Source organism: Stegodyphus dumicola, chromosome 3, assembly GCF_044657685.1.
Source record: "Stegodyphus dumicola isolate Sdum_Otavi_A_Nest chromosome 3, ASM4465768v1".
NCBI lineage: Eukaryota > Metazoa > Arthropoda > Arachnida > Araneae > Eresidae > Stegodyphus > Stegodyphus dumicola.
The window spans coordinates 44,468,944-44,496,694 of NC_140770.1; the positions used below are offsets into that span (position 1 = coordinate 44,468,944).

The 27,751-nt window shown below is 33.8% G+C and overlaps 1 protein-coding gene across 1 annotated transcript in view; it reads left to right on the plus strand.

Annotated features, from left to right (window-relative positions):
* LOC118198837 (ankyrin repeat and fibronectin type-III domain-containing protein 1-like) overlaps positions 1-27,751 on the plus strand; it is a 1,134,269-nt gene that overhangs the window by 452,160 nt on the left and 654,358 nt on the right. Inside the window, exon 5 of the mRNA XM_085812822.1 lies at positions 27,177-27,272. Within this exon, the coding sequence (XP_085668948.1) occupies positions 27,177-27,272 (96 nt within the window). The remainder of the gene's footprint in view (positions 1-27,176; positions 27,273-27,751) is intronic.

Genomic DNA, 27,751 nt, shown 5'->3' on the forward strand with positions numbered 1-27,751 from the left:
AAGCGACCCAAATTATATAGAAACATATCAATGTGTAAAATGATCTAACGATTAATACAAATTAAGGGCAACGTGAAATTTGCAAATAAACTTAATATGCTTAAAATCGACTTGATATGTTCAAGGAATCTTACAATTTCATGAATTCGTGAAAATAATCGCAGAAACTCGTACAGTAAGTAAAATTAATCTACTGTTTGTAGTGCTTATTACTGCTGTTTATGTGCAAAATGGGAGGATTTGAAGTGCATTTATGTGTAAAATGGGAGAAAATGGAATGCACTTTAAGTCCTTCCGAGAGGTTAGTGGTGGGAAAAGAGAGCTACAGAAACTTCTGGACGTCATCCTTCACGATACTATCAATCAAACATTACTTGGGATAAGTAAGATTTTATAGATTTTTGTATGCATAATATTGCAATTTTTCGTGATATAAAATATGCATGTGTGCTGTTTTTTGTGTATTTTGTCTACATCTGAAGTCTAAATTTGATGTAGAAAGTAAAAATTAAGAATTCAAATTATCTGAATTATCTGTTTTTTGCACTTATATCAGGCAGAATGGTAGGATGGTTTCGAAAAATTTTGGTTCATCTGGGGCATCGTGATAATTTTAAGTTTTTAATACCATATTTCCCTTATTCCAAAGCCCCATACTCCAAAGCCTTTTCTTTCTTATTTTACCTCTTAAAAACCGACAGGGGAAAAATTACGGGGTGTATACTGATTCTCAAGGGACAAATTAAATTTAGAATAACAAAATATTTAAAAACGCGTGTAAATATATACGCTAATATTGCTGAAATATATTATCGAAATAATTACCATATTATTTTGGAGCAATTTTAAAGAAAGTAAAATAAAAGCAAACTTTAAATAATATTCTCTTTTAATATACTCTATACTTTCCTATTTGAGTCTGCATTTTATGTTACCATTATAAATTAGAAATTCCTACATTTAAAAACTAGACGTAAAAATACGCGAGGAAGGAGAAATATGAGAATAAACATAGTAGTCCAGTAAATGGAAAACCAGAAATTAGATGTTATGATTAAACTGCAACAGCATTATAAAACAGAAAAATTTCAAAAGAACATTTTTAAAAACTTTAAGAAAAATTTCGGTTTGCGCGAATATGATCAGAGACACATTGGATTTTTTTTCATGCATAAAAAATCATTCCAAAGATAACAAAAAGAGTGCACTCACACGGAATACTGAGAGGTTTTATGCAAATCAGTTTAACAATAAAACATCTGGCTGGATATGGATTCGTTATTCGATGTTGGCAGCATGCTATTATTACCAGATCGAGCGCTATTGTTTAAACTATTCTGCAAGAATGGTGAATCCACAAGTATTGCATTGCGAAATTTCCTCACGGAAAAAGGACTGAAAGCACAAAAATACCCTATTTCATTAAATGGAATACTGAATTTTTTTACAGAGTCTTAAGGAAACAGAGAATATGGAGGATCATCGACGAATTGGCAGACCATCATTGAGAGCAGATCACGTCCATGTTTTACAAAATGTTAAGAACGAATTGGCAGCCGAGACATCAACAGGAAGTAACAGTGCTCGTGAATCTGGAATCTGTATCCGTACAAAATACAGGCACTTCCCCAGTAATTACCGGCAGATACAGATGAAAGACAAACCTTGCTACATGGGCGCTGATATAAATGGAATGTGCCTCACAATTAGTTGCTGAACGTCATGTGGACGTATGAAGCCCACTTTTCACTGCACTGTGACTTCAATACGCAAAACAGTCACATCTGGGCAATGTCAAACCCTAATGATTGCCTGACTAAGTACTGCGTTCTCCTCATGTGACTGTTTGGTGTGGTTTCACCGCGTCTTTTATTTTGCGCCCTTTCTTTCTTGAAGAGCATTGTTTTGTATCCGGCTGGAAAACCTGTACAGTCACTGCAGAATGGTATATTACGCTTTTGCGTGACAACATTGTGAATGTTTTGCAAGAGAGCCATGCCTAACCTGTCGTCACCTTCATACTTCGTGATCGAGTCATAAGAAGAGGATGTGAGTTTAAGTGGCCATTACGATAATCAGACTTGTCCCTGGCAGATGTTTTGGGCCCATCACACACGAGACTTAGAGTCTTCCACTTTGGTGGAACTGAAAGATGCTTTCGAGGGACAGTCATTGGAATCGATGCTTACATGCTGCACTCAGCTGTAACAGGCGTAATGATGCGCCTCGCTTGTCTAATAACTTGTGCTGATGTTCAGATGGTCAGTTTGCTTTATACATCCTGAAGGACAGAAACAATAAAAATCAATTTGCCCAAGAAATTCAAAGCACCATATGCGCACACCTAGAAATGAAACTTTTCCTCACTTGGGTGAAAGCCTACTGTGGGAAAGACGGCAACAACGCGACTGACATCTTCCAATATCAGGAGAAAGGTAATCCGAGTTTCGTGGCCCATAATGAAAGCCACATGTTCCATTCTAAGTCCCATATAAAAGTTACTCTAAATGCAATTGTTGACTCAAAGTAACAACAAGAATGAGATTCTGCATTTTAAGGCAAAAGAGTTCACGATTCGCGACATAACAATTTCTTCCCGAAACTGACAAAAAGGCACTTCACTATCACCACTGAATCTGTATATCACAGATTACGGGCCTTTCCCCTCTTGCTTCCATGATAGAGGCATATGCCCCACAGATCTCTGCGCATGTGGGGAAAGGGATAACACTGATCATTTCATTTTTGATTCTGATCTAGCAGAGATTATGCATCTGATAAAGCTCAAGGATAACCTAATTCCTTTTAGAAAATACGCAATCAAGAATAGACATCTTAAGACCAAGGTCAGAGACATTCTTTCTACATATCCAGAAACTGGTGCTGGATATTTGTCAAGTCTAACAGCACTGTTTTTGTATAATTTTAATAAAATTTACTAATTTCACTTTCACAATATAATGTTTCAACAGTTTCACTTTTTTTCGAAAAATGCGACTGAGTGCATCGCATTTTTTGTCACAAAGGTCATTTCCTGTAAATCACAAACACCATAATGAAATACTGACGGTCGGAACTCCCAAGGAAGGGCAAGGGAAGACGTGGAAAGAGCATTTAAATGAACATTTTGACTTTTGGACGCCTCATTTTATCAAGTTTTCAAAGACAATTTCTTTTCTGTATCATATGTCTATATACTATGTTTAACACCACTCACTGCCCGTATAGTAGTTAGTGATACTAACTGACGTACGGATGGTTCCGGGTTCGAATCCCAGAGAAGGTATGGATGTTTGTACGCTCAAAGTATCCTTTTTGGGATGTTGGGGGTGGAGGAAGAGGAATGAGGAGACACTCAGACCGCCCCCCATTTTGTTTTATTCCTCAGAGCTGTCAGTATATTTGAATCCAACCAGCAAATATATCAAGAAAATATATTCAAATTAAAAATAAATATAAATTTTAATATTATTTTCCTTTACGATACTGTAATGATTGTTTACGTAGATTTTTATAAATATTTTGTTAGCGAAACTTAAAATTTATTTAAAGTACTTTTTTTTTAGCGAAACTTAAAATTTATTTAAAGCACTTTTTTATTTCAATAATAATGTGTTTCATTTTGAAAGAAAAACATTCTAGCCCGTTAGTATTTTTAATCGAATTACGGCCTTCATGCAGTTTTCGTTTGAGTCCACTGGTTTAAATTTTAACTATGTTTTATCTTTCTAAATACAATTAACAATATTCTCAGATAATTTTCCTTGGTCAAAAAAATTTCATTTCGGTGTTAATCTTTCCTCCATATGTTTACATTTTTATGACATTTTCGAGAAACTATTCATTTAAAAATTTTGAAATGATTTATGTTTTTCATTTCCCGAATATCATTCGGAATATAAATATAGCATATCTTCCACAAACCTATTTTTATGCCCCTGGCGAGTTCCTTAAAACACATCTAGAAAGCACAATTATTTAATTACGGAACGGATTTCTGACACCAAAAAAATTATTGATGGGCGTGTAGAGAGGCATTAACAAAATTCGAGTCAACCGTTATTTACAAAGTCAGCAAATATTTATAGAATGCGAGACATTTTCCGGAACAAATCCTGAAAGGGGTCACTGCACTGAAATGCAGGTCCATCGCACAATTCGCGATGTAAGCTAACTTTATATCAGTGCAACGTTAAAGCAATCGTGCAAATGCTTCTTGATGACTTCTTTTGCATTTTGAGATAAAAGACTTTAAAATAAAAATAATATGAAAAATTTATTTCAAATTGTGTTAAAAATTAAAACAAAAAATTCTAACTAGAAAATCGAAATGGCATTCCGACCTAAAGTTCAATGAACTAACAGGGGGAAAATGTTCTTTTAAAATTGTTTTCAAAAACTTTCAGAATAAAATGTTTAGAAGATATTTTGCTCAAAATCCTAGAAACTCTCTTTTGAAAACAATAAATTTGTAGTTCTGGAAATTGTTTATAGAAATGTTCTTGATTGCCTTTCACAATATTATCGCATTTTTTCCGTGTCTAGAAATTAAAGTTCAGGTACTTGTTTTTAACGGCAAAACTATTAAAAATTACGATAAAAACCTGCCTTAGTACTACAATATGTGTCTATGACGTAAGCGGTTAATGTCCTCATTTTTCTTTGTGTTTATAAGTTTTCTTTCTTGCAAATGACAGCATTCTTTCTCTGTATGATGAATGAACGGAAGCTGAAACCGATACGTTTCTCGTGAGACTAATAAAACCACAGTGGGAGGGTACCATTTGAAGAATGAAGATGAAATTACTTTTTCTGTAAAAAGACAGATAATGTATTTTTAGAACACAAAAATCCATCTTTTAAATCTCAGATAAGATTTTCCGTGTTCATAATTTGTATCAATATTTGTTGACCAAGGAAGACGTCTTAGATAAGAATATTATTTCTAAGATTGTTAGGAAGGATATTACGTTGTAAGAGATAAATAAATAAATAAAGTTCAGGTAAAACTAAGCGTTAATAATACGAAATTTATTCATGACTACAATTTAGTTGAAACTTAATAACTTTTGCAAAACGTGTATACAGTAAGTTACTGGATATGTAACTTGCACTCCAGTCATATAATGGCGTTATCACACCTACAGACGCGAAACGCAGTACGAAACTCACAAAATAAAATAACCTGAACAGAAGGTTCCTACTTAGCAACTAGAGAGGGACGGATGTTACTTTCATGTTTACGTATCCTCAGTATTTTACAATGCTTGGGAAAACATTATTTTGCATGCTCTCTTCACGTACATCAACCAATCAGAGGACGCCTCGGCTTTTGCAAAATAGACTTCTGGAAGCTCTTCCTCTATGCTTCTGAAAGCTCTTCCTTTATGCTTCTGAAAGATCTTCCTTTACGCTTCTGAAAGCTCTTCCTTTATGCTTCTGAAAGGAATGGTTTCCCGAAAAAGTTTCAAACTGCTTGTCAGGAGGTCTTACATAAAGCCATCATAAAAGAGTACGTTTCGAGCCCTAGCTCTAGTTTCTCGGAGAAGCACTGCCACCTGAAAGAAGTTTCACGCATAGTACACTTACTTTTAATGCAAATGCATTAAAAGTAAGTATGCATTAAAAGTAAGTCAAAATCAGTCATAACGATGCCACGTTGATGAAGTGTGACGAATCCCACCGAATCTTTGGTAAACAATACATCAAACTTCAAAAACATGATAAATCAAAATTAAAATATTTTAAATCAAAATTTTTAAGGAAATTAAAACGGAACATGGTAAATCAAAAGTAGAATTTCTCAAGTCGAACATTTCAAGAAATTAATTTATCAAAAAGAAATTTATTAAAAGTAAAAATGCAGGAAAATGTTTTAAATGGTAGAAAAAAAAGAAAAAAACCCCCACAAAAATGGAAGCTTTAATAGCTTAAAATGGAAGAAAAATGAATAAAAAGACAATGTGCCTAAAACTGGGAATCTTTATAATGAAACCGAATCAATTAATTCAAATAAATTAATTTGAAAAAATAAAAAGAAATCAAAACCTGAATGAAGTATTACTTCCATATGATGATCATCGTAACACCTGGCTATTAAGAAAAAGTCGAGTTAAGTTGTATGTAATACTGTGATAAGTCATAAGTAGAAGTAAATGTTGTTGTGAAAAAAAAAATCAAAAATTTATTAAATGATTTTTTGCATGTAAAAAGGAATGTTATGTGAGTAATGGGAGAACAGAAAAAGTTGTGGAATGGAAAAGGGGGATGTGACAGTAAAAGGTCTTCACCTGTTTGGCGTATAATAGGAATGGAATAGAAATGGCTATTTTTTAATAACAGAGATACAAGGACCATTTACAAATTTATATCTGCAATTCAATAAATACCTCAAAACCTAGTTTAAGTCAATTCTATCACAATTAACAATAAATTAAAATTATAACGATCTGCTGTGTGATTTTGTCAGAAGTAAGTTAAAAAATTGAAGTAGAATTTGATTATTAATAAGTGTAATTTTAGATATTGAATTTCTTGATTAATTCTTGATTGACTGAATTTCTTGTTTTTTCAATTGTAATGCAAATAATTTTTATTCTTAGAATCTAATTGATAATGGAGTTAGCAATTATATTTTTGGAAGTACTGGAATTTCACTGTATGAATTTAATGGCAGGAAAGTTAATAAGTACTTTTTTATCAATATGTTTAGAGAATTTTAAGGTCAAGCTGATCAATTTCGTTATTATTGGAACTGGTTTTATTAAGTCTTGAAAATTTACGAAAAATATTAGTTGTTTCAGTTAACCAGAATTATTGAAAGTGATAAGGTAATCAATGTGCCTAACAATAAGATTAAATTTACATAATTTGATCACACTTTTTAATAAAAATGGATTGTTGTACAAAACGAAATAGATTGCAAAAAGGGATTAAAAACTGTTACCCACCAGAATGCATGATAAAGAAAAAGGAACGGAAAATGAAATTTTTGACGATGACAGTAATGGCATGTTTTATTTTATAGTTAGCTGCCTCATCTTCAGAATATGATTTATTAAAATAATCTTGGAGAATAGAGTAGTAATTGTGTTACTGACAGAAAATTTCTAACTTTAATTGAAAATGGGAATAAACCTTAATGCAGCAGTTCTTGTGAAAATGATAGAAACTTTGTAGATTCCAGTGAATGAACTTCTGTCTGTATACTGGAGTAGCAGAAAACTACACAAGAGAAGGCTTAAAAAACCCTTTATTAAATCTTTGAAAAAATTTGCAATGCGTCCACTCGACGCTAACAAACTTCGGCTTGGGCGGTAACTGAAAGTCAGATAATTGAAACTAAAAGTTGAAATATTAACAAGGTGATAAAACTAACCTACAGCAGGGCTCAGCGAGATACCGTAACTTAAACCCCCTTTGAAACTAGTGGCAGCAGATAAATGCAATTAAGCCACTTGAACCAGCAATAATCAAGCGTACGTACGGCAGAGACGGCAGCTAGGTAAGAGGTAGGAGGAAGAGAGAGCATAACTCTCTCTTCCGCCTACCGAAACTCGGCTTTTAACTACTTTCTACAAAGTAAAAAATTTGCGTTTCCTTCCGCGCGCTACAACATTTAACTATTCTGGCATTGACAATTAGGTTAATGGAGGCTTACGAAAAGGTCTAAACTCAAACTTTAAATTGTTAGTTAAAATATATAAAATCCTTACATCTTAGATAGTGTTATTTATTTATACTGAAGATATTGCATCCAATAAATAACATTTAAATAAAGCTTTCAAGAAAAAGAAAAAATAGCTTCGGGAGGGGGGGGAAGTATTTTTTTAAATTATTCGTAAATTTTGTTTGTTAGAATGCTCATTTAGTATACATATTACGGTGAAACACCGAAATCTGGAGAATGTCGACTTTCACCAGTGAATGTCAACATTCACATAGTTTCTTGGTGTATGTCCGAAATATTTTCCAAATGCTCTTATTTCTGACTTACACCGATCAATTTCGACATTCACCATGTACTAATGATGAATGTTGAACATATAACAATATTATATTTTCTTCTGCGTAATTCAGTCGCGAATAAACGCACTTGAGACTTGAAATAAGAACTTAAGAACATGAGAACCTAAAACAAACAATACATTCAAAATGAGAAAGGAAAATAATAGTAGTTAAAAACTTACTTAATTATACAGTACGTTCTAAACGAAAAAATAAAATAACAGTAATAAAAAACTTACTAAATTATGTGATTCAAATCTTATTTATTGCAATATCTTAAACTATTATGGCACTTTATGACCTCTCTTTTCGACTTTCACCAGAGCATATCTGTGATTGTCGACATACACCGGTGAGGGTCAGAATATACAAGAATGTAGTGAAATATTCGGTTTTTCACCAACGTATTTGGTGAATGTTGATATTCTCCGGTGAAAGTCGACATTCTCCAATTTCGGTCTTTCACCGTAACATACACACATTATATGCGTAAAATAATCAAAGTTGATGAAAAGCTTAGTTGAGGTCAGGGGGTTAAACCTATAAATATATAATTAGCTACGAATAATCTGAATATTTCGACTGATTTTTCATCTTGTCCTAGCTTAGCTTTAACCCGTAGAATATCCATTTATAAAGTAAAATAAACACATTAATAGGAAAGACTGTCATGTTTGTTAAATTTAAATGATTTTTTGTTTCTTTCTAATACCTGCGACAGAAAATGACAACGAGTTTTCTACTTATTTTGATAAAAGTTTGTTTCGTTTGAAGGGAAAGAAATCTTTATCTGGATCTGAAAGTTATCGGTTATTTTGCAACGAAGAATTTCAGATTGTATCCTCTTTTTGATTCGAAAAACTTTCCACTTTGCCTACAAAATGTTATATAATCTCAATTATTATTTATTTAAATGACAGGAAATAAAAATATAGCAATTTAAATCCGAATAACTTAGCAAGATCATATATCTGAGGCATGTAACTTAATTACTTATGACTAGGATCTGAAACAAATTACAGTCTGATCCAGAAAATATCAACTTAAATAGTTAAACAGTATCATAAATTGCTACACTTACTTTGTGAAGAGTTCCATTGATGACAACTCTTGATTAAGAAACAAAACACAATTTATTGGTCAGTATTACACAGGGGATGTATGTATACAGTCGTCGAAAACTACGTTAAACACGCTGAAACAATCAGCAACGCAGCCTTCAGGCTACAACAGTGAAGAGAGTTTCACGGCAAAGCACTAAAGTACAGCTCTGGACTCGGTTCTGTAGCTCTCTGAACTCAAGACACTACTGCTGAACTCAACATATTCTAGACACTGCTACCGCGCGTACGGGCAGGGTATAATAGCTTTTAATGTGCCTTCGAGAGCATTTTCGGGTAAACCGATAAGAATTCGTTCTAGAATGCTCTCGCTTCGTCTATGGCATATCTCCAATTTTATCGCCAAATGGGCGATTTCGAGCCAACTCTGCCTTTCCTTGACACTTTGCGGAAACCTACTAAATCCATTTTGCGGAGAAGCTATCTTATCGCTGCTGGGCATTTCGTAACAATATAAATATTTCTGCCTCTAACCAAAATATTAGTTATTGATTACGATCAAAACTTTTAAAATTTTGTAATGAAAATGAACACAACTTATATTCCACTGTAATATGTTGCTGAAAAGTTTTATTACCATAATTTTGCTTTATTTTCGCATGCAGTTGATGGCGTGTAGTTAAATGACTTACAAAACTACAGTGTAGAGGCAAAATGCAATCAGAGCTTTAGACATGTTGTTTATTAATATCACTAAGTGTAACTGTTAACTACAAATAGATAGTTTTCAGTTACTAAGTGTAACTTAAACTATCTAAGTGTAACTGAAAACTATCAAAATAGAGGAAAACATTTATTGTTTTAAATATCGTATTATATATCGTATTATATAAGGTAAATCAAAAGGATTATGCAGTGTAAAAAATAACTACTTCGCATTTCGATCAAAAAAGATTTTTTCCCTTTCAATTCGATGTTAAAATGCCTCTTCCTTAGATAAAAAATATTACTGAGTTCTATACAAGGAAGTGATAAAAATTAAAACTCGAACTGTTAAAGAATTGATGCTAGAAAAATAATTCAATCCAACCTTGGAATTAAACTGCAAGTGACCTTAATGCACGCAGTGTGCACCCAATAATATGAGTGATAACTGAATTAAAAAAAATTCTCTTTTCAAAACTATTTCAAGTGCATATTTAAATCCTTCATTTATTTAGAACATTGAAGCTCATGTAATTCAATTAGTTAGACTTTATTTACTTCATCTGACTTAACCATTTGGAAAACGCATGACCAACTGATCCAGTTTCGATTCTCCGTGCTGATTTGCAGGGTAATGTATGTGGTCCTCTTATTAGGTAACTTCTAAGCTTGTAACTGTAGATGGCTTAATAATAAAAAGTCATTGCCATGGATTGTAATGAAATATCTAATCTAGGTTAATGTTCCGTTCATTAGAGCTTAATTTGAATTGTGACTTCTATTCAGTACACGCTCGTGTCTTCAAAGAGCAACAGAACAAATGTGCTCTCAGTTCTATTTAATCAGTATCAATTATGTAAAAGCGTCAGATGGTGTGAACTGAACTGAGGTGCATCTTTTCGTCTATCGATAAAGAAGTGAACAATCGTTTACTTCTTTGGAAGACATTATTTTCCCATTCGAAGAGTTATATAGCATATGCTATGATTTGAAAAATGTGGTTAGAATTTTCATTTTTATGGAATGTTAAGAAATATTTAACACAAGATGTATTTACGAAGTTTGACGAGCATAATCAAATGTTTAAATTTTTAAATTAATGTCTACAATTTTATTAAAAGATCAAATATTTAAATAATATTCGGCGTTTTCAACTGGTTATGAAATTTCTTTACCAAATGAATATTTCAAAGCTTTATTCGATATCACGATCTGTATGAAGCAATCATTCCTCGTCAGGCTCAATTTACTTAAACTAGCACAGTTTTTCAAACAGATAACAGAATTTAAACGATGTATATGTAGTTCTTAGGGTAATGAGAGACTGCGTTCAGAAACCTCGCATTCTTTATAGTCCTCAATCTCAGTTCTGTTAAAATTACAGGATATGAAATTTGAAGTATCGTTTATAAATACTTTAATTAAATATCTTGACTGTTAAAACTGAACTAACTCGAAATGACCAGAGTCTTCGCAATTTATGAAAATACTAGAATAAGCCGCATATATATATGAAGTAACATCATGTCCTCCGAAACTGCGGGCTGTCGGGCTTAGCGATGCACACTGTTGGATTTCGCAGGTCCGTGGCACGCCATTTTGACCATTCGCGTCTTCTTGGGACTTTAATTAGCCGAGATATTAATTAAAAAATTATTTTCCCTACATTTTCCACTTTCTTTCTTCGGTTTTCCCTATTAGAGGGATTTGGCTACGTGCCAAATTCTTTTTTCTCGAATATCTACGCAACGGCGCCGAGTTGAAATTCGAGACGCGTATCCTCGGATTCCAAAAAATTCTCGGTTCCATCCATTCCGTTCTCATCTTCGTACGACTTTGATCGGTTGAAATATTAATTAAAATCTGCGGAAACGTTAATTTCCACGCTCATTTTTCCGAGTGGCAACAATAAACTATCGGCGACACATACTTTAGCCGCTTATATATATAAAGATTATGACTGCCTATCGCTAGTATCAACGATTGTTTAGCTTTTCTCTAATACAATAGCTATTTTCTCTTATGCATTTAATTTACCGAACGCATTCGCATTTTTCTACCGCTAATGCATTTTTCCGTCTAACATTCTCAGTATGGTTCAGGAATTTCTGATTTATAATAGAAATGCAGGTGGTATGAATAGGTACCAAAATCCATTGTGTAAGTAAAAGGAATACGAACGAAACAAATCGCTATGTATATATATCTGGCTTTTTTTAAATGAAAAATGCAAAAAATATGAGTACACCTATTCATATGTATATTTTAGTTTAACTTTTCCCCTTTAACACTTTTCTTCAGACAGAATGCACACTAAGTTGTTTTTCTTTATATGAAAATATATGCAATTAAATACATTATTTTCTAGATTTAAACTTTATTTAACTACACAGATTAGTCACAAACGTTTTGAAAAAATAAATTTAATATTTTGAAAAAAATCGCAAATTTATTACTCGCTCAAAGCATGAAATATTACGATTAGTTTAATGAAAAATTTTTGATGATACTAAGATTTTTCCGTCAGAATATATCATCAAGTATATCTTAACATCGTCGGATGTTTCGAGAGAAAATTCGGTTCGCTGCCTGGCGCAGAGCGTAACGACCACAGTCACTAATGCAATGTATATCGATGGTTTGTCTTTAAAGGATTAAACTGAGTGTTAGACTGATGTACTGCTTGAAAATCGTGTTTCATTTAAAACTGAACTAATTATAAGAAGAAGTTCGTCATAAATATGAAAAATCGCTTTCCGTGTCTCTCAGACAGTTCAGTAATTAGGGGAGCCTACTGCAGTACCGACGGGCCCGGGTTCGAATCCCGAAGAAGGAAGGATGTTTGTAAATGTACAGTGTCTGTGCGGCATGGAGGCACTTTAAATATGAAGCGAGCTGAAAGTCCTCTCCTGTGGTATGGTGGAAAGGGAGAGAGGTAGAGGACTTCCGGATCACCCGCCGAGGTACTCTACCTCACAATTGGGGTGGAAACTAGAAGTCTAACCTCTCTTTTGGAGAAGACTCTGGCAATCATTCTTCCATGTAATATGGAAACGACAGCGACAACAACATCGCATTCCACGGAAAACTGCGCTAAAGAAGCCACGAGTTGTTTTTTTTTTTTTTTTTTTTTTTTTCGTCCAAGTTTTTGAAAACCCATTCAACACGCGAACAGTCAGACTAGTGCAAGACGCGACCGTCAAACATCCCTGAAAAACACCTGTCGTTGGATTGAAGAGGAAATAGCGTTACTATTTTGTACGGTCATTCCTCGCTACATCAAGTCACTTACTTGGCGTTATAGAAAATTCATAACGCAAAGTAAGACCAAGGTTGTTGCATTTGGCAAATGAATGGTTGGTGATTCCTATATCCTAGTAGCGGATAAATTTTAACGCCTTTGTCACCTTTTTACTCGCTACACCAAATACTGCCATTTCACGAACTCGAAAGTTTTATCTGAAAATAAGTCAACACGTGCTAACGAACTCACAATAATGACGGATTTGAACTCTCAAACTTGAGTTCTATATTTACTTTTAGCACATAGTTTTAGTGCGATAGAGAGAACTAAAAAAATTCCATGGATTTATAATACACATAGTGACTCAATCAGAAAAGTACCCGAATTTCGATAAAATATCGATAAAAATTTGATAATGTCAGTGTCGACAAATGTCCTCGAATAATTATTCTCTTCTTTGTCCAAATTCCATACTCTTAGTGTGTATAATTCTAATAGAGTTATTTATATGCTGATATATATACCCTATTTTCTCAAAGACCAAAAAATTAAATTCATGAGTAATAAATTTCATAATATCTTAAAAATGTAAAACAGAATTTAATAAATGTTAAAAACTAAAATACTTCAAGTAATACCCTAATTCAAAAAGTCAGTGAAATTTAAAGAATATGAAAAGAAGAGGAATTCAATCAGTGCTACTTCGTCAGGAGGAGAAACAGTAAAATCAATTGAAATGTCTCTTCCATAAAAAATCCTTGCTTTTCTGTATCCAGAATTAGCCGAAGAACCATTCCAATGTTATTTTAATTATAATTGCTCACCAGAAAGTTCTGGCCCCACCCCAAAGTTGCATATGGTATAATTTTGCAGTATTGCTGCTTTCTACGGGTTCGTGGATTTGGAGCGATTTATGACAACACTTGAAGAAGAATCAGAACTCAATATATTCGTCAGTATTGCACAGGACAGTTCCAAACACGCGTTTACTGTCGTCGCAAACTTACAATAAACACGCTGAAACAATCAGAAACCTCTCCGCGTACAAGCAGGGCATATATAGCTTTTAACCTATCTTCGAGAACATTCCCGAGGAATACCGCTAAGAATGCGTTCTAGAATATTCTCGCTCCGTCTATGGTATATCGGCCAATTTGTCACCAAATGGGAGATTTCGCACCAAATCTGGTAATCCTGCCTTTCCCTGCCACTTTCTGACAACCCTAAACCCACTTTGCAGAGAAGCATACCGCGGCTGGGCATTTCGTAACAATATATTATCTTACCTGTTGCTCTAATTGGTTATCGCACATGTCAAACTCGTGTAAAGATATTTTCTTGTGTATTTAACCTTTTGAAAAGAACCGGCTAAATATGAACGGCCTAAAACTAAAACGCACAGCATGTGAATTCTGAAGCATCTGAAGTTGCCATTTTTTTATTAATTATGGATTTTGCTATATTTTCAAGACTCCATTTGTTTCTAAAAATTTCCAAATTATCTTTATTACGAAATTAAATGAGCATTTGAGACTCCTTCCGAATCATTCTCAATATCCTCTTTTGAAATAGCATAGCCTAGAGAGTTACCTTTTAATAAGCATTGCATTTAAGGAAAACAGCTTTCGAATGCTTCGGAGAAAAATAAAAAACCTTCCATTTTGCTTGTTTAAATTTTCTTGAAAGCATAGAAATGAAAACAAAGAAAAGATAATCACTAACATACAAAGAAAACAGATAAAATATCTTCCTTTTCAAGTTAAATGAACAAAAAGCTCCAGCATCCAAGCTTTATAATGATGAAAAGTTCCATGAATGATTAACGGAAGTAGTAAACTTTTCCATAACTTTTTACTGTGTATCCATTAAAATATCATTAACTTCAGAAATCTCCATGGATACCATTAATTGCTCTCCTCTTAGAAACAGTATCCGAAACTGCCTCCTAAACTAATTTTTCCTGATCACCCAAAGAAATACATAACGGCAGTACTTAGGGTGTCACTAATTCCAAGATTAAATGATGCACCTTAGCATCAGATTTACTACCTGATGGTGAGCTTAGTTTCAAGTTTCCATGGTAACCTATGGTTCAATGGCCGTTAAGGGTTACCTATTGAATACAGACAAAAATAGCTGCACGAAAAAGAAGTGGAACATTCTTTTCCTGAAGCTTCTTTCTGAATTCTTGATAGATTACCTTTGTATGAGAAGTGACCATTTTGTCTATTGTGTATGTTGTTGCAAACAAATTTCTAAGACTTCAATTGAACTTTCAGTGTCTGGAACTGAATTGTAGTCATTTGGAATTGTCTGTAATTTAATAAACACTTTGCATTCCATCTTAATACTATCTATTTACGTGTTTAATAATGACATAATGATCTACTAAATACCTTTCCCTTTATTTTGACATGATCTTAAAAATTAAATTCCACATTAGTTGCATAAGATTTAAAGTATATATATTTTTTATTTTGAAGGGAAGGGCTACATCGGTTATGTTTAGTTACTATATAAACAAATTTCGAGATCTAATTGTAATAACTAAATCCATTGCTGATGAGTCTTCTTAATTAAAGAAATGTTAGTTTTTTGTTTCTTAAATCAGATTTTACTGCAGATTACATTATATTCTGGATTGTCTCTGATTTTCTAGAAAAGTATTGCCAATCCAAGATTTTTCTATTTATGATAACTGCCATTTCGTGAGAAAATGAGATTTATCTTACTTCTTCAATGAGTAAATATATTCTGCACCACTTTGATGCTAACATATACCTGACATGAACAAAATAAAAATAAATAACGATTGCAACGCCATCTGTTGAAAACTCTCAACTTCTCATTATTGGCCTTTAACTATGCTTTTAAATTTAGCTCCGCAAAGGCTGCACCAAAATCTTTCCAAAAATTTCATTTCCTTAAAGCTTTTCAACATCCATTAAAATCTAGAAGCTTTAATGAACAGTTATACTTCTTCAAAGCTAGTTTTGCTTAAAATTCAGTTTGATGTACAAACCAGCTGTATTATAAATTATTTCAGTTAGGTTATTATAAGTTACAGTTGACATATTATTAAAAGTTAAAGGTATGAACTATTAAGAAGTGAGTATGAGTACTGCCTCTAAAAACTTTCTTTATTAAGCACAGCAGGGTGATTTTTTCTTACAGCTTTGAGTCCAAGTTCGAATCTCGTATAAGACATCGATAATTGTGGCAGAAGAGTCTGTGACGCAAGGAGGACAAAACTGTGCTCAGCTGTAAAACCTCTGGGGACACTGGTGGTAAAACAAGATGTTCAGGTTCCATTCCCCGGAGAACTGTCTGTCAACATTAAGATGCATTTTCAACAGATAGCCCTTGTGTGTTTTTCTTAAATCAAATATTTATAGTATTACAGTGTATTAAGTAATGCAGAGTTTTCTCTCAAGATGATATGCAGAGATTTCGTCTTCTTAAATAAATTGAAGACATTAAGCCGAACGTAATAACTGCACCTGGATGGGAGACTAAAATTAAGATTGCTTTTAGACAGATAATTTTTGTGTGATTAGCTCAAATTAAATATTTAAACCAAATCTGCGTACTGAAGAAATACATAGTTTTAACTTATAAATTTAAAAACATTACACGCGGAGTAATAAGTATAGCTTCTGGAATAAGCAATTATCCTACCTGAGCGGATGATAAGGCAGCACAATGAAAAGTAATTTGAAGTGAATGAGGAAAATTTTAGACAAAAATGTTCTAATGTCAAGAATTAGTTCTTTAATTTGTAGAGACATTTATTTGAAGTAGGAGAGGGGTAAAATTTGCAGTGCCCTCGCTGGGACTCGAACTTGGAACTCTCGAATAAGCGCAGCCTGTGCTACCGTTACACCACGAAGGTATGCTGTAAGGAGGGAGAAAATACCCCCTTTTAAACAGCGATTGGGGATTAGGAGACCCACTTGCCAAATTTGGTGGTGACGAATTATCGTCCACCTAGTTCGAGCGCCATTTATAGAAACATTAGGTTATTTTGAAGCAGGAGAAAAAAATGTGCAGTGCCTTCGCCGGGACTCGAACCTGGAGCTCTCGAATACGTGCCGTGTGTACTTCATTACACCACGAAGGCATGATGGAAGGAGAGAGAATGTACCTTATAAATTAATTAGCGGAAAGGAAATTTAGAATATGGTTGTTCTAATGATACAAAATAGCTATTTAACTAACTAAAGAATTTAATTACAATACCCGTCTATCTTATCTTCATTATATATGTGCATGTGTGCATTCAGAAAGAAATAGACAGATAGATAGATAGGATAATATTTTAAATGTTTTTGTACGATTTATACTGTTTTGATGGTATAATGATACTAGTTTTGATAATTTAATTAATAATAATAATGATTTTCGATTTAATATTTTTGAGCTAAAAGAAAATTTAAATTCACCATAAAAACAAATTAACTGTTCTGAAAAAAATGACGCATTCGATTACCATTGCTACATAATCTCTGAAAAGAGATACGTTTTAAAAATAGATACCGAACATAATAGTCTTAAATTTTCTAACTATTAACAAATCAATATCGGTAGAAAACATACGGCGAAAATCTTGACCTAGTTCCAATGGGACTTTTTTCTGCAAGAACGAAAAAATCAGAACTAGGTCTGTTGACCAGAAAGGTGCGAAAATAAAGCGCATTTCATGTAAGTAAGCAAAATGAAGGGATAATCTTAAAAACATCCATAAACTCTACAATATTAAAGAATAATCACTGAAAACAAATTACTTGTTGTATACATTGCAAATCGATATATCCGAATGATAAATGAGCAATATGTTTCTTAAATTAGTACGATCCAGAGTTAAATTTACCCGAAATTGAAATAGAAGAAAAATACATGCTTTCAATATAAAATTCAATTTCATAGATAATTACTCAAATATATTAAAGAAGTCGAAACAGAAATTGTAATAAAAATTAGGCCAGTAGCAAGGAAATGAGGAATAAAAATTAAAAATCAAGAAAATTAAATTTTATTTGCATAGTTAAACTAGAAAATTGCTATTCTAAGGGGACCTTTAATAAGATTTTAGGTTGAATTATATTAACAATTAAAAATGCTAATGAATGCACATTTCTTTCCATTTGGTTAAATATCGTTTTCTTAAACAGTAGTAGATTGTTGCATGAAAATATTAAATTAAGTACCGTAATGAAAAAAATGTATGTTGAAGACGCATTTTATTTCATAAGTAATTTTTTTTAAATATTAAATAATAATAAAAATCTGGAATTTCTCTGAACTATAGATAAAAATATAGATTGAGTTTATGAAATAAATTACAATTTTATTTAAAGTCAATTTTATTTACTCATTTCTGCTTAACAGTAACTAATGATTCAGAAGGCCGAGAAAGTACGAATTTAGAAATTCTGCATAAGGAATTTTGCTGCATGACTCTTCAATATACAGGGAAAACCTGAATTCAGCTTGATAAAAATAAAAATAAGGTAAATAATCTCACCGTTTAAAAATACCGAACTCTTTTCGTTTAAAAGATTGATTTACAAGTTACATTATATATGAAACTTGATGACTGAAACGTTATCATTATTTTTTAAAGTTTGGTTTGATTTATTTGATTACGGCAAAACACAAGAGAGCTATATGTTTAAGGGGAGGGGTGTCTTCGTGGAGGACTTTCTAAGGGGAAGTTTTGAATTAGTAATGGATCTTCCACTGTATTTAAATGTAATTAATTTGACATAACCACAGAGTACTTCATTCATTGGATCACTTAGGAGTTACGTTTTTATTATTTCAATGCAGTAAGTAGTTTTAATCGGGAAGCGAAAGTCAGAAATAATTTTAAGTCAAATAACTAATGCAGATTATTATTAATTTGGATTTCATTACTAAAATACTGCTTAGTGACTCTGAAATAAACTATCAAAGAAATCCTCAACTGAGTTCCATTATCGATTATCTAAGTACAAATTTCTGTAAGGTTTCGGTTTTTGCTTTTTCTGACTTACCCAATTAATGAATTTAAAATATGGTTACAATGTTGCCCCTATTCCACTTTGAAGGTAACGAAAAATTAATAGTTAATATGTAGTTCTTGATAAATGAATTGATACTTTTAATAGAAAATGTTATACTTTTATTTTTTCTTTAAAGTTGTTTTTCCACTGTTTGAAGGAAACAAACAGGAGTTTACTTTGAATAGTGAAGTTCCATTGAACGTTTTATGTCAATATAGTCTTCGTACGTTGGATAAAAGTATATTTTTCAGAAAAAAAAATTAAATTTGTGAGAAACCATTTAATTTGTCAAATACTAAAGGCATTTTGGTGCATAATTTCGGGAAATTCTTGTTTGAAAACACTCCCATTGTACAAAATTTTATATGCTCTCTTAACTGCGTTTAATACTTCTTTGCAAATTAAGTTCATTCCTATAAAATTTTACCAGTATAAGAGATGCTGGCAGACAATGTCATCTTATATCGAAATGGCAAGTTTACTGATAAGAAGAAAATAATAAACCTGTTAAACTAATTTTAAAAGTCAAGTCAATACAGATAATTTGGAGACAACATTACGTTTCGCAAACCATATAGCAAAATGTCTAACAAGAAGAAATAGTAAAAGTAGAATTTACTTTAGACATGCTTTTCTTGCACATTTTTAGCCATATCAGTCTTTACTTCATTCAGATTTATTCACATTAATCTATCCTTTAAGGAACATATTTATTATAAATTAAGTTAATATTAGGAATGAGTTTAAAATGAGGCATTGCGATTTCAAATTTTAGAGTAATATGTTTCTGGTTGTAGGAAATGAGTAGAATTCAGGGAAATGGAATACAAAGAATTTAAAGCAAATCGTCTGGACATTGTATGCATTTTCAGTAACAAGTTATGTTTGTTCTGTTTCCTTGACCCATATATATTTATATATTCGGTCAGGCGGTTTGAAGTGCATGTTGACATCCAGTGTTATTTTTACCTGCTTCCTTTTAAAATAGAGCACATCTGATAAACATTAGAAGCTTAGATCATCTTTGTATATCTGTAAGAATTGGTTTTCAAATGCATTTAAAACTTTAAACGTGAAAAGAGTATCACACTTCCAGATTTAGTCCTATTGCATAATAAGAGAGAAAACTATTGTAAGGAATTTTCTCTTCAGTTATTTTTAGGTAAATACACACCTTATGAAATAATATACATATAGAATGTTTCATAAGGTTCATTTAAATTTTAAGACATTTCTTTAAAAAATTACGTGATCCCATTAGCAACTTTATTCCCAAATTACAATTAACTAGGATGTACAGATGCTATGGTACTTGGAATAAAAAATAACTGAAAATAAATTCTGTCCCTCCTCGGATTCGAATTTTGAATCGAGTCTTTGGTTGCATGTGCTGGTCCATTAACCCTTTGACGGTTAGGGAAATGAGCAGTTTTCGTTTACTTAATGCGTGCAGTATTACGAGTAAACAGTAGTCGAAAGTGTAAGTAGTCGAAAGTACAAGTCAGAACATAATATGGATATCGAAATTTCCTTGCCTAATACGACTACTTCAAAATACTACTATCAAAACCATCTGAGTCATTAACGAGTAATTATATCTCATACTCAATGTCACCATGTGAATGTGTCTCATTATGTATATTTTATTTAAATCTTTGTCTTCGAAATAAATATAAACTAGATATAACAATATAGACAAAATAAGCTATATACGAGGGTTGGAACTTTAATAATGGCAACTATTTATTTACAAGGAATTCAAAAGTGATTCATGTCACCATGTTTTACAGTCCTTCAATATAGTCGCCAGCATTGTATACAACCCGTTTCCAACGATGTGGAAGTCGCAGAATACCTGTAGCAGCACCTGTTTTGTTGATAGTTTGAATGGACCGGTCTACTGCCGCAAGAATCTCAGCAACAGTTTGGAAGCGAGTGCCAAGAAGTGGTTCCTTCATCTTAGGAATTAAGTCATAGTCACAAGGGCTTAGATCTAGGGAGTATGGTGGATGGTAAAGCACTTCCCAGCCCCATCGCTTGAACAAATCAGTCACAGCTTGCGCTGCATGCGGCCGAGCATTCTCATGCAAAATGAGAGGAGCGTTCTGCAGAAAGTGTCGCCGTTTTTTTCTCAAAGCTGGTCGAGATTGTGCTCCAAAAATGAGCAGTAATACTGCTCGTACTGCAGTAATACAGTGACGGTCTGCTGTGGGAAAACGGTATGCGTTAGGATGACACCATCACAGTCGTACACGAGAATCACCATAACTTTCACATTGCTGGGGTTCTGACGAGATTTCGAACGTCGTGGTGACCCGTGATGACGCCTTTCGTTTGATTGGCGTTTCAGTTCTGGCTGGTATGATTGAGCCCAAGTCTCATCCAGCGTAATGATACGGCATAAAAAAGCATTCCTTCGCGCTCATAGCGCTCCAGGTGGGTTCGGGCAGCATCGTATCGTAGCTATTTCTGCATTTCCGTCAATTGATGTGGAACCCATCGTGAAGCAATTTTTCTCATGGACAGGCGTTCCTTCAGAATGTGCAGCACAGTCGTATGCGCTAATCCTGTTTGTCTGGCTGACGAATAGTTTGGTGGTGATCACTGTCCATTACTGCGGCAACAGCTTGCACGTCTGCATCGCTGACACTCGGACGACCTGGCCGCAGCATGTCTGCCACGTTTTGGCGTCTTTCATTGAACCCTTTCACCCATCTTGATACGGTTTTCCTTTCACCCATCTTGATACGGTTTTGTAAGGCAATGCAGATTCCCCGCAAGCCTCTTGAAGCCCTTGATGACACTGTTGTGCTGTACGACCTCTGGCACAATCAATTTTTATCCAACATCGTTGTTCTTGTTTTGAAAACATCCTGACAACACTTACTTTAGACCGCGAGCTAATACAAGGATTTGTTCCTCGCGTCAGTCCGCATGCGCGTGACGTAGGCAGGACGAGTCTTTTTGCTGAGATTTAAGGTAGGTATGTAGTTTACGTGTGGTATACGCAATATTCTTTGGTTTTGTTGCGTAGCGTTTTTTCAGCTGTGTTGCCACTATTAAAGTTCCAACCCTCGTAAATAAGCGACAAAATAAGCATTCTTTTACAGTTCAGGGTTATTCAAAATCTTGTGAAATTTTTCAAACATTAAAAATAATTAAGCCAACAAATTTTATTATCTTGAAACAGAAGCAAATTCACCACATTTTTTAATACTTCACAAAATATATGTCCATCTCTGCTGTTCCAATCGACATCCAGCATATGTCGCCTCATCATTGGGCCGTCTCCTTGTTCTGTACGTTCACTTCATCTTTTTGATAGAGTAAATTTTGATTGAAATATTCTAGGAATTGTGTGTATGGCAAATTTTGATTGATATGTTCTCGATATTTATTTTTGCTGTATTGAGCCAGACAGCTGCCTTGCTGAAAGATAATCAGTGACTGGATTCAACGAAATTCCATTTGTTCGAGTGGATTACATCAGTCGGACATAATTGCCTTTCCTATAGGCGAGAGTGGGCGTTCTGAACGTTTATTAAATATTCACTGAAAACTTAACGACATTACTTCCGTTTGAATTATATAAAATTTCGGATTGCTTGAGTAGTTTGTTTAGTACTGATTTTAAAAAGGAGTTATGAATTAATGTGTTAAATTAGCTCCAATTTTCTGGAATGCGTTCAATGAAAAATAATTTTTAACTTTGTTTGTAGACCAAAATATATCTTTATAATTAAACTTCATGGAAATATGCAGAAATCATTATTCAAATATAATTTGAGAATACATTAATACTAATTTTTGAATGTCAAATAACCTAAGTTCAGTTTGCAAAGAGAAAACGCTATTACGTATTTAATTCATACACTCTTACATTTATTAGTTGTTGAAGCAATACTCGTCTGCTGGCATTTAAATGCGGAAGAAAAGCTTGCTGATGAAAGCGATAATAGGGGGAGAATCTGAGGCTGTGTAAAAGATCTGCATTTTACTGCCATTAAAGAGGGTTGCTAAATCCGGTCATCTATCAGCAGAGGACAATTAACAGGAAGAAGTTGGCAGTCTCGATAGAAATTTGCTCCACTGAAGCAATTTATATCCATACATACATCCATACATCTTCATTGATGTCTCTCTGTATAGAAACCGGGAAAAGAGTTGAATGAAAATCAGAGAAAAGTATCTGGGGAAATATTTCATACCCAACAAATGCCAGACTGTAAGAAATAGTAAAATATATTAGCTGTAAGCAATAAATACCCAATTAAAATTAAGGGGTGTGAAACCTAATTACATACACCACAGATTTAATAAGCGACGAACTATTTTTGCATTCATTTTAAGGAACAAGTTTGTTTGACGATGAAGGATAATCTGTACTTTTGAGGGATACTTTACTCTCCATGGACGCTTTTAGTTATCTTTACTATATAGCATAAGAGGCGTGTACCATCATCACATAAGGAATATTAAAGCCAAAACAGCAAAAATAAAGCTTATTTACGTTTAAATGTCATAGATTTTTTTTTCGTAAATGGTCATGAAAATCTCATAAACTTGCATAGGTGTAAATGGACATTCTAATTTGTACCTTCTTCGTCGTAAATTCTACACTTAATTATTATCACTTTAGTTTTACATAACTCATAGCAGTTTCTGATTCCTGTTATAATATATTCAAGGTTTATCAGATAACATTATAAAAATATTTGTTAAATAACATTGCAATCACAACATTTTAACAATTGAGTAATGTGATGTAGCCGTTCCTCAATAGACACTAATGCCGGCTAGCTTTAAAAGGATTTATTAACAGAGCACACAGGAACGGTTACAAACAAAAGAAATATATATATAAATGAAACACAAACGAAATGGAACATCAAACATTGAGAATAACATAACATAGTAAGCTATCATCATGGCGGCTGGAGGTCGACTGACGTTTTTTCATATCGCCACGAGATGGCGTTTAAATAAAATAGTTCGGTTACAGTTCATGAGTTCATGGCGTGAATAAAATAGTTCAATTACACTTAAATTGGTCTGTTACATCTTCCCCCTCTGACTTCGTAGACGTCTCGGCAAGAAGTCAGGAACTGACATTTGTCTACTTTGTGCAGCGGGCGGAGAATCAGATGGACGGGCTCCAGTTTGACGAGGAGTAGATTTTGCGTCACCAGCACCTTGTGCAACAGGTGCAGATTCGGATGGTATTACACGTTTCGGGCGTCCTCTTTTCTTTAAGGGAACCACTGGAATTACACGAGCTGAGTTTTGCTTATTTCGATCTTGATATGGTTTCAAGGCTGAAACATGATACTTGCCGAGAATTTTGTCTGATTCATGAGGATCGGCAATATCATAAGTGGTTGGAGATCTTGTAGTCACTATCACATAAGAACCATCTCTCTTGGGCATGAATTTAGCAGTTTTCTTCAGTGGACCTTTGCTGATTGGGTGGAGGGTGACCCAAACTTTATCTCCAGGAACGAATTTCGGTGTTTCTCTTCGTTTTTTGTCAGCATATCGTTTCTGCTTATCTTGATGCATTTCGACTCTTTCTCGTACCTGTTGTACATTTCTTGCAAAACGTTTCAAATATGGAGTAATTTCGGGAACAAAATTATCGTTCTCAATTACGGCTTTTATATCTTGCTTTACATCATCTAAGGTTCGTAACTCTCGTGCAAATTGAAGAAAAGAAGCAGAATGTCCAGTTGAATCACATTTGGCTGTATTCAAAGCAAACCTTATTAATGGCAGTTTATCCTTCCATGATTGATGGTCGTTACCAACAAGTATTGCTAAACGTGGTTTCAGATCTCTATTCTTCCTTTCAACTGGGTTAAATTGTGGGTGATAGACAGGAGTAAGACTTTGATTAATGTTCAAGATATAGCATAGTTGTTGCATAACAGCACTAGCAAACTGGGTACCATTATCACTTATTATTTTCCTGGGTAACCCAAATCGAAGGGCAACTTCCTCCAAAAGAATAGTGGCACATTCTCTGGCCGTGGCTTCCTTTAAAGCAAATAGTTCTGTCCACTTCGTAGCACAGTCCTGCACAATAAAAATCCATTTTTCACCAGACGGTGTTCCAGGAAGGGGACCGAAAAGATCAATTGACAAGGTTTCAAAACGTTGAGCATAGACTGGAATTTGAAGTAAGCCAGATGGCTTTTGATTAGTGGCTTCTCCTCCTACTTTGAAGACAGTGTGATATTTGTTAAGCAATGCATCAGTTGCAAGCCGTTGGGCTGTAGTTAATTGTTGTCCTTCATTTTCTCGTAGTTGGCAGTTGTTTACAACAACTGGGGTTTTTTCCAGTACTTGGGATTGATGAGGTTTCACGAAGCTATATTTTCTTCGAGGTTCATCAGAAAAGTTCCACCTATTTTCAGCAAGATTTAAAACAATTTTAGCTTTATGAAGAAAGTCAATCCCTAACAGAGTCGAGTTATTTTTGGCATCAGACAACACAAGGAGCGGAGTTTTGAACTCTCTGCCTTCGAGAAGAATGATTTGTTCGGTGCGAAGTACCTCTTTTTCAGATACCAAACCATCAGCGAAAGACACCTCTAGTGTTGTCTTTTCAAATACTGCATCTTGTTTCTGCAGAATATGATAGAGGGATTCACTTGCAATTGAGTGACTAGCACCAGTGTCGGCGAAAGCTGTACCGGAAACACCACCAATACTAATTGGAAATACAGCAGTCCGAGTGGAAGATAAACAGGATCGGATTTGGATAGTGCCAAAATTTGATGAATTTGAAGTCTTTGGGGGGTTACAGTCTGAACATTTAGACTTGATAAAACCAGTTTTTCCGCACCCATAGCATGTTAAAGGATGTCGCGTTCCTTCTGTTTGTTGCTGACCACGATTTAAAAAGGTTTTATGAGTTTCCTGTATGTCACTTGTTCGATTTTCCACTTTGTGTTTGGATGGATTAGTCGATTTGTAAGAATAGTTCCGCCTGCCAGGAAGTTCAATTTTATAGTTCGTATTTTTAACACGTACAGCTTCATAATCATCCAATTTCTGTACTAATTCAGATGAACTCTTTATTTTTCCCCAAGTATCAATAAAATGCTCCTTAACGTCACTACTGACTCTTCTTTTAAGCTGATCCGTCAGGACCAAGTCTTAGAGTGATTCAAAGTCTGTAACATCGAGACTATGGAGCCACTCTTCGAGATAATTGTTTAATTCGTAAGCAAAATCTTTCCATAAGGACCCAGGGTGTTTTTGGTGTGTAGTAAGTTTAATTCGAAATGATTCAGCATTTAATTTGAATCTTTGTAGCAGAATCTTCTTGATGTAAGAATAATCTTCTAATTTGTCTTTTGGTTCTCTTAAAATAATTTGCGAAATGTCTATAGGCAGAAGAGGTAGGAGATGAGTGATGTAATCTATTTGTTTTATATTAACTTTCTCACATTGTCTTTCAAAAATTTTCAGGTAGGTTGCAATGTCAGAAGTTCCTGTAAATTTAGGGATTAGGTGTTGAATATTTGTTCCAATAGCTGCATTTGAAGCAAAGGTGGCATAGTTAGGGTTTGAGCTAGCAGCTGCCAGGTTTAATTTTAAACGTTCTAATTTTAATAAAAGTTCTTGTTCTTTTCTTTGACGTGTCTCCAGATCGTTGCTTTCACGTTGTTTTTCTTGTCTAGTTTCGATTAAAGTTTCCAGAAGATTCCTGGTAAAAGCCTCATCATAAGTGTCAGAATTGACAATAAGATCTTTAAGATCTATTACTCGCATAGTGTCGTTTACGGTGAAACCCAGTTCTGCAGCGAGAGTTTTTAAATCCTCTTTTCGTGCTTTGGCAAGGTAAGCCATAATTATATGAGAGGTCAGGGGGGAGGGAAAAGATGAAGTTGAATTTGTTGTTATTTCAATTTTATTCACAATACAGTATTTTAGAATTAATAATTATACCTTTAAGTAATTATACCTTTAAGGTAATTGAGGTGTATTCGCGATACTAAATTTTCAAAACAATTGTAAGGATTTTTAAATTCCTTACTATTAGCATCAATGAAGAGTGAATAATATAGCATTTATTTACTTAGATTTCAACTCTTCCTTTTATTTTTGCAGCTGAAATCAATGGACATTCAAAAATTTCACCAGGAAAATCCCGTTCTAAGCGAAGTCCTGGCTCTTCAGGAAAGAAAAACAGTACCAGCAGTGAAAGTAAGATTACGATCATAGTTTCATTTAATATTAATTACTTTTTTGTAGCATTTCATGTCCTATTACAGCAAAACTTCTCGTTTAATAAAAAAAACCGAATATTCTGATTCTGGATTAGTAAGATCCAAATCTAAGCATTTTCAATTTGTTAACCATTTCACGTCTAGATCCGGTTATATCCATCACCGTGCTAAATACATCGCATTGGCTAACGCAGGGATTCTCCTCTGAAAAGAATTTCATAGCTCCAGGAGGGGAATACAATCTGCCTTTTAATTAGCTGTTAATTATTTGGTTCTAGTTTATGAATATTAAAAGCTAGTTTTATTCAAGTTTTGGTATTTATCTGCATTTTCTACACATTTTGTTCATTAATTTATGAAACGCTTTAAAAGTAATCTAAATGTAAATAAATGTACTGTGGAACCTGGAGATACGAGCACCTCTCTATAGGAGAAATTCGAGATATGAGGACGGTA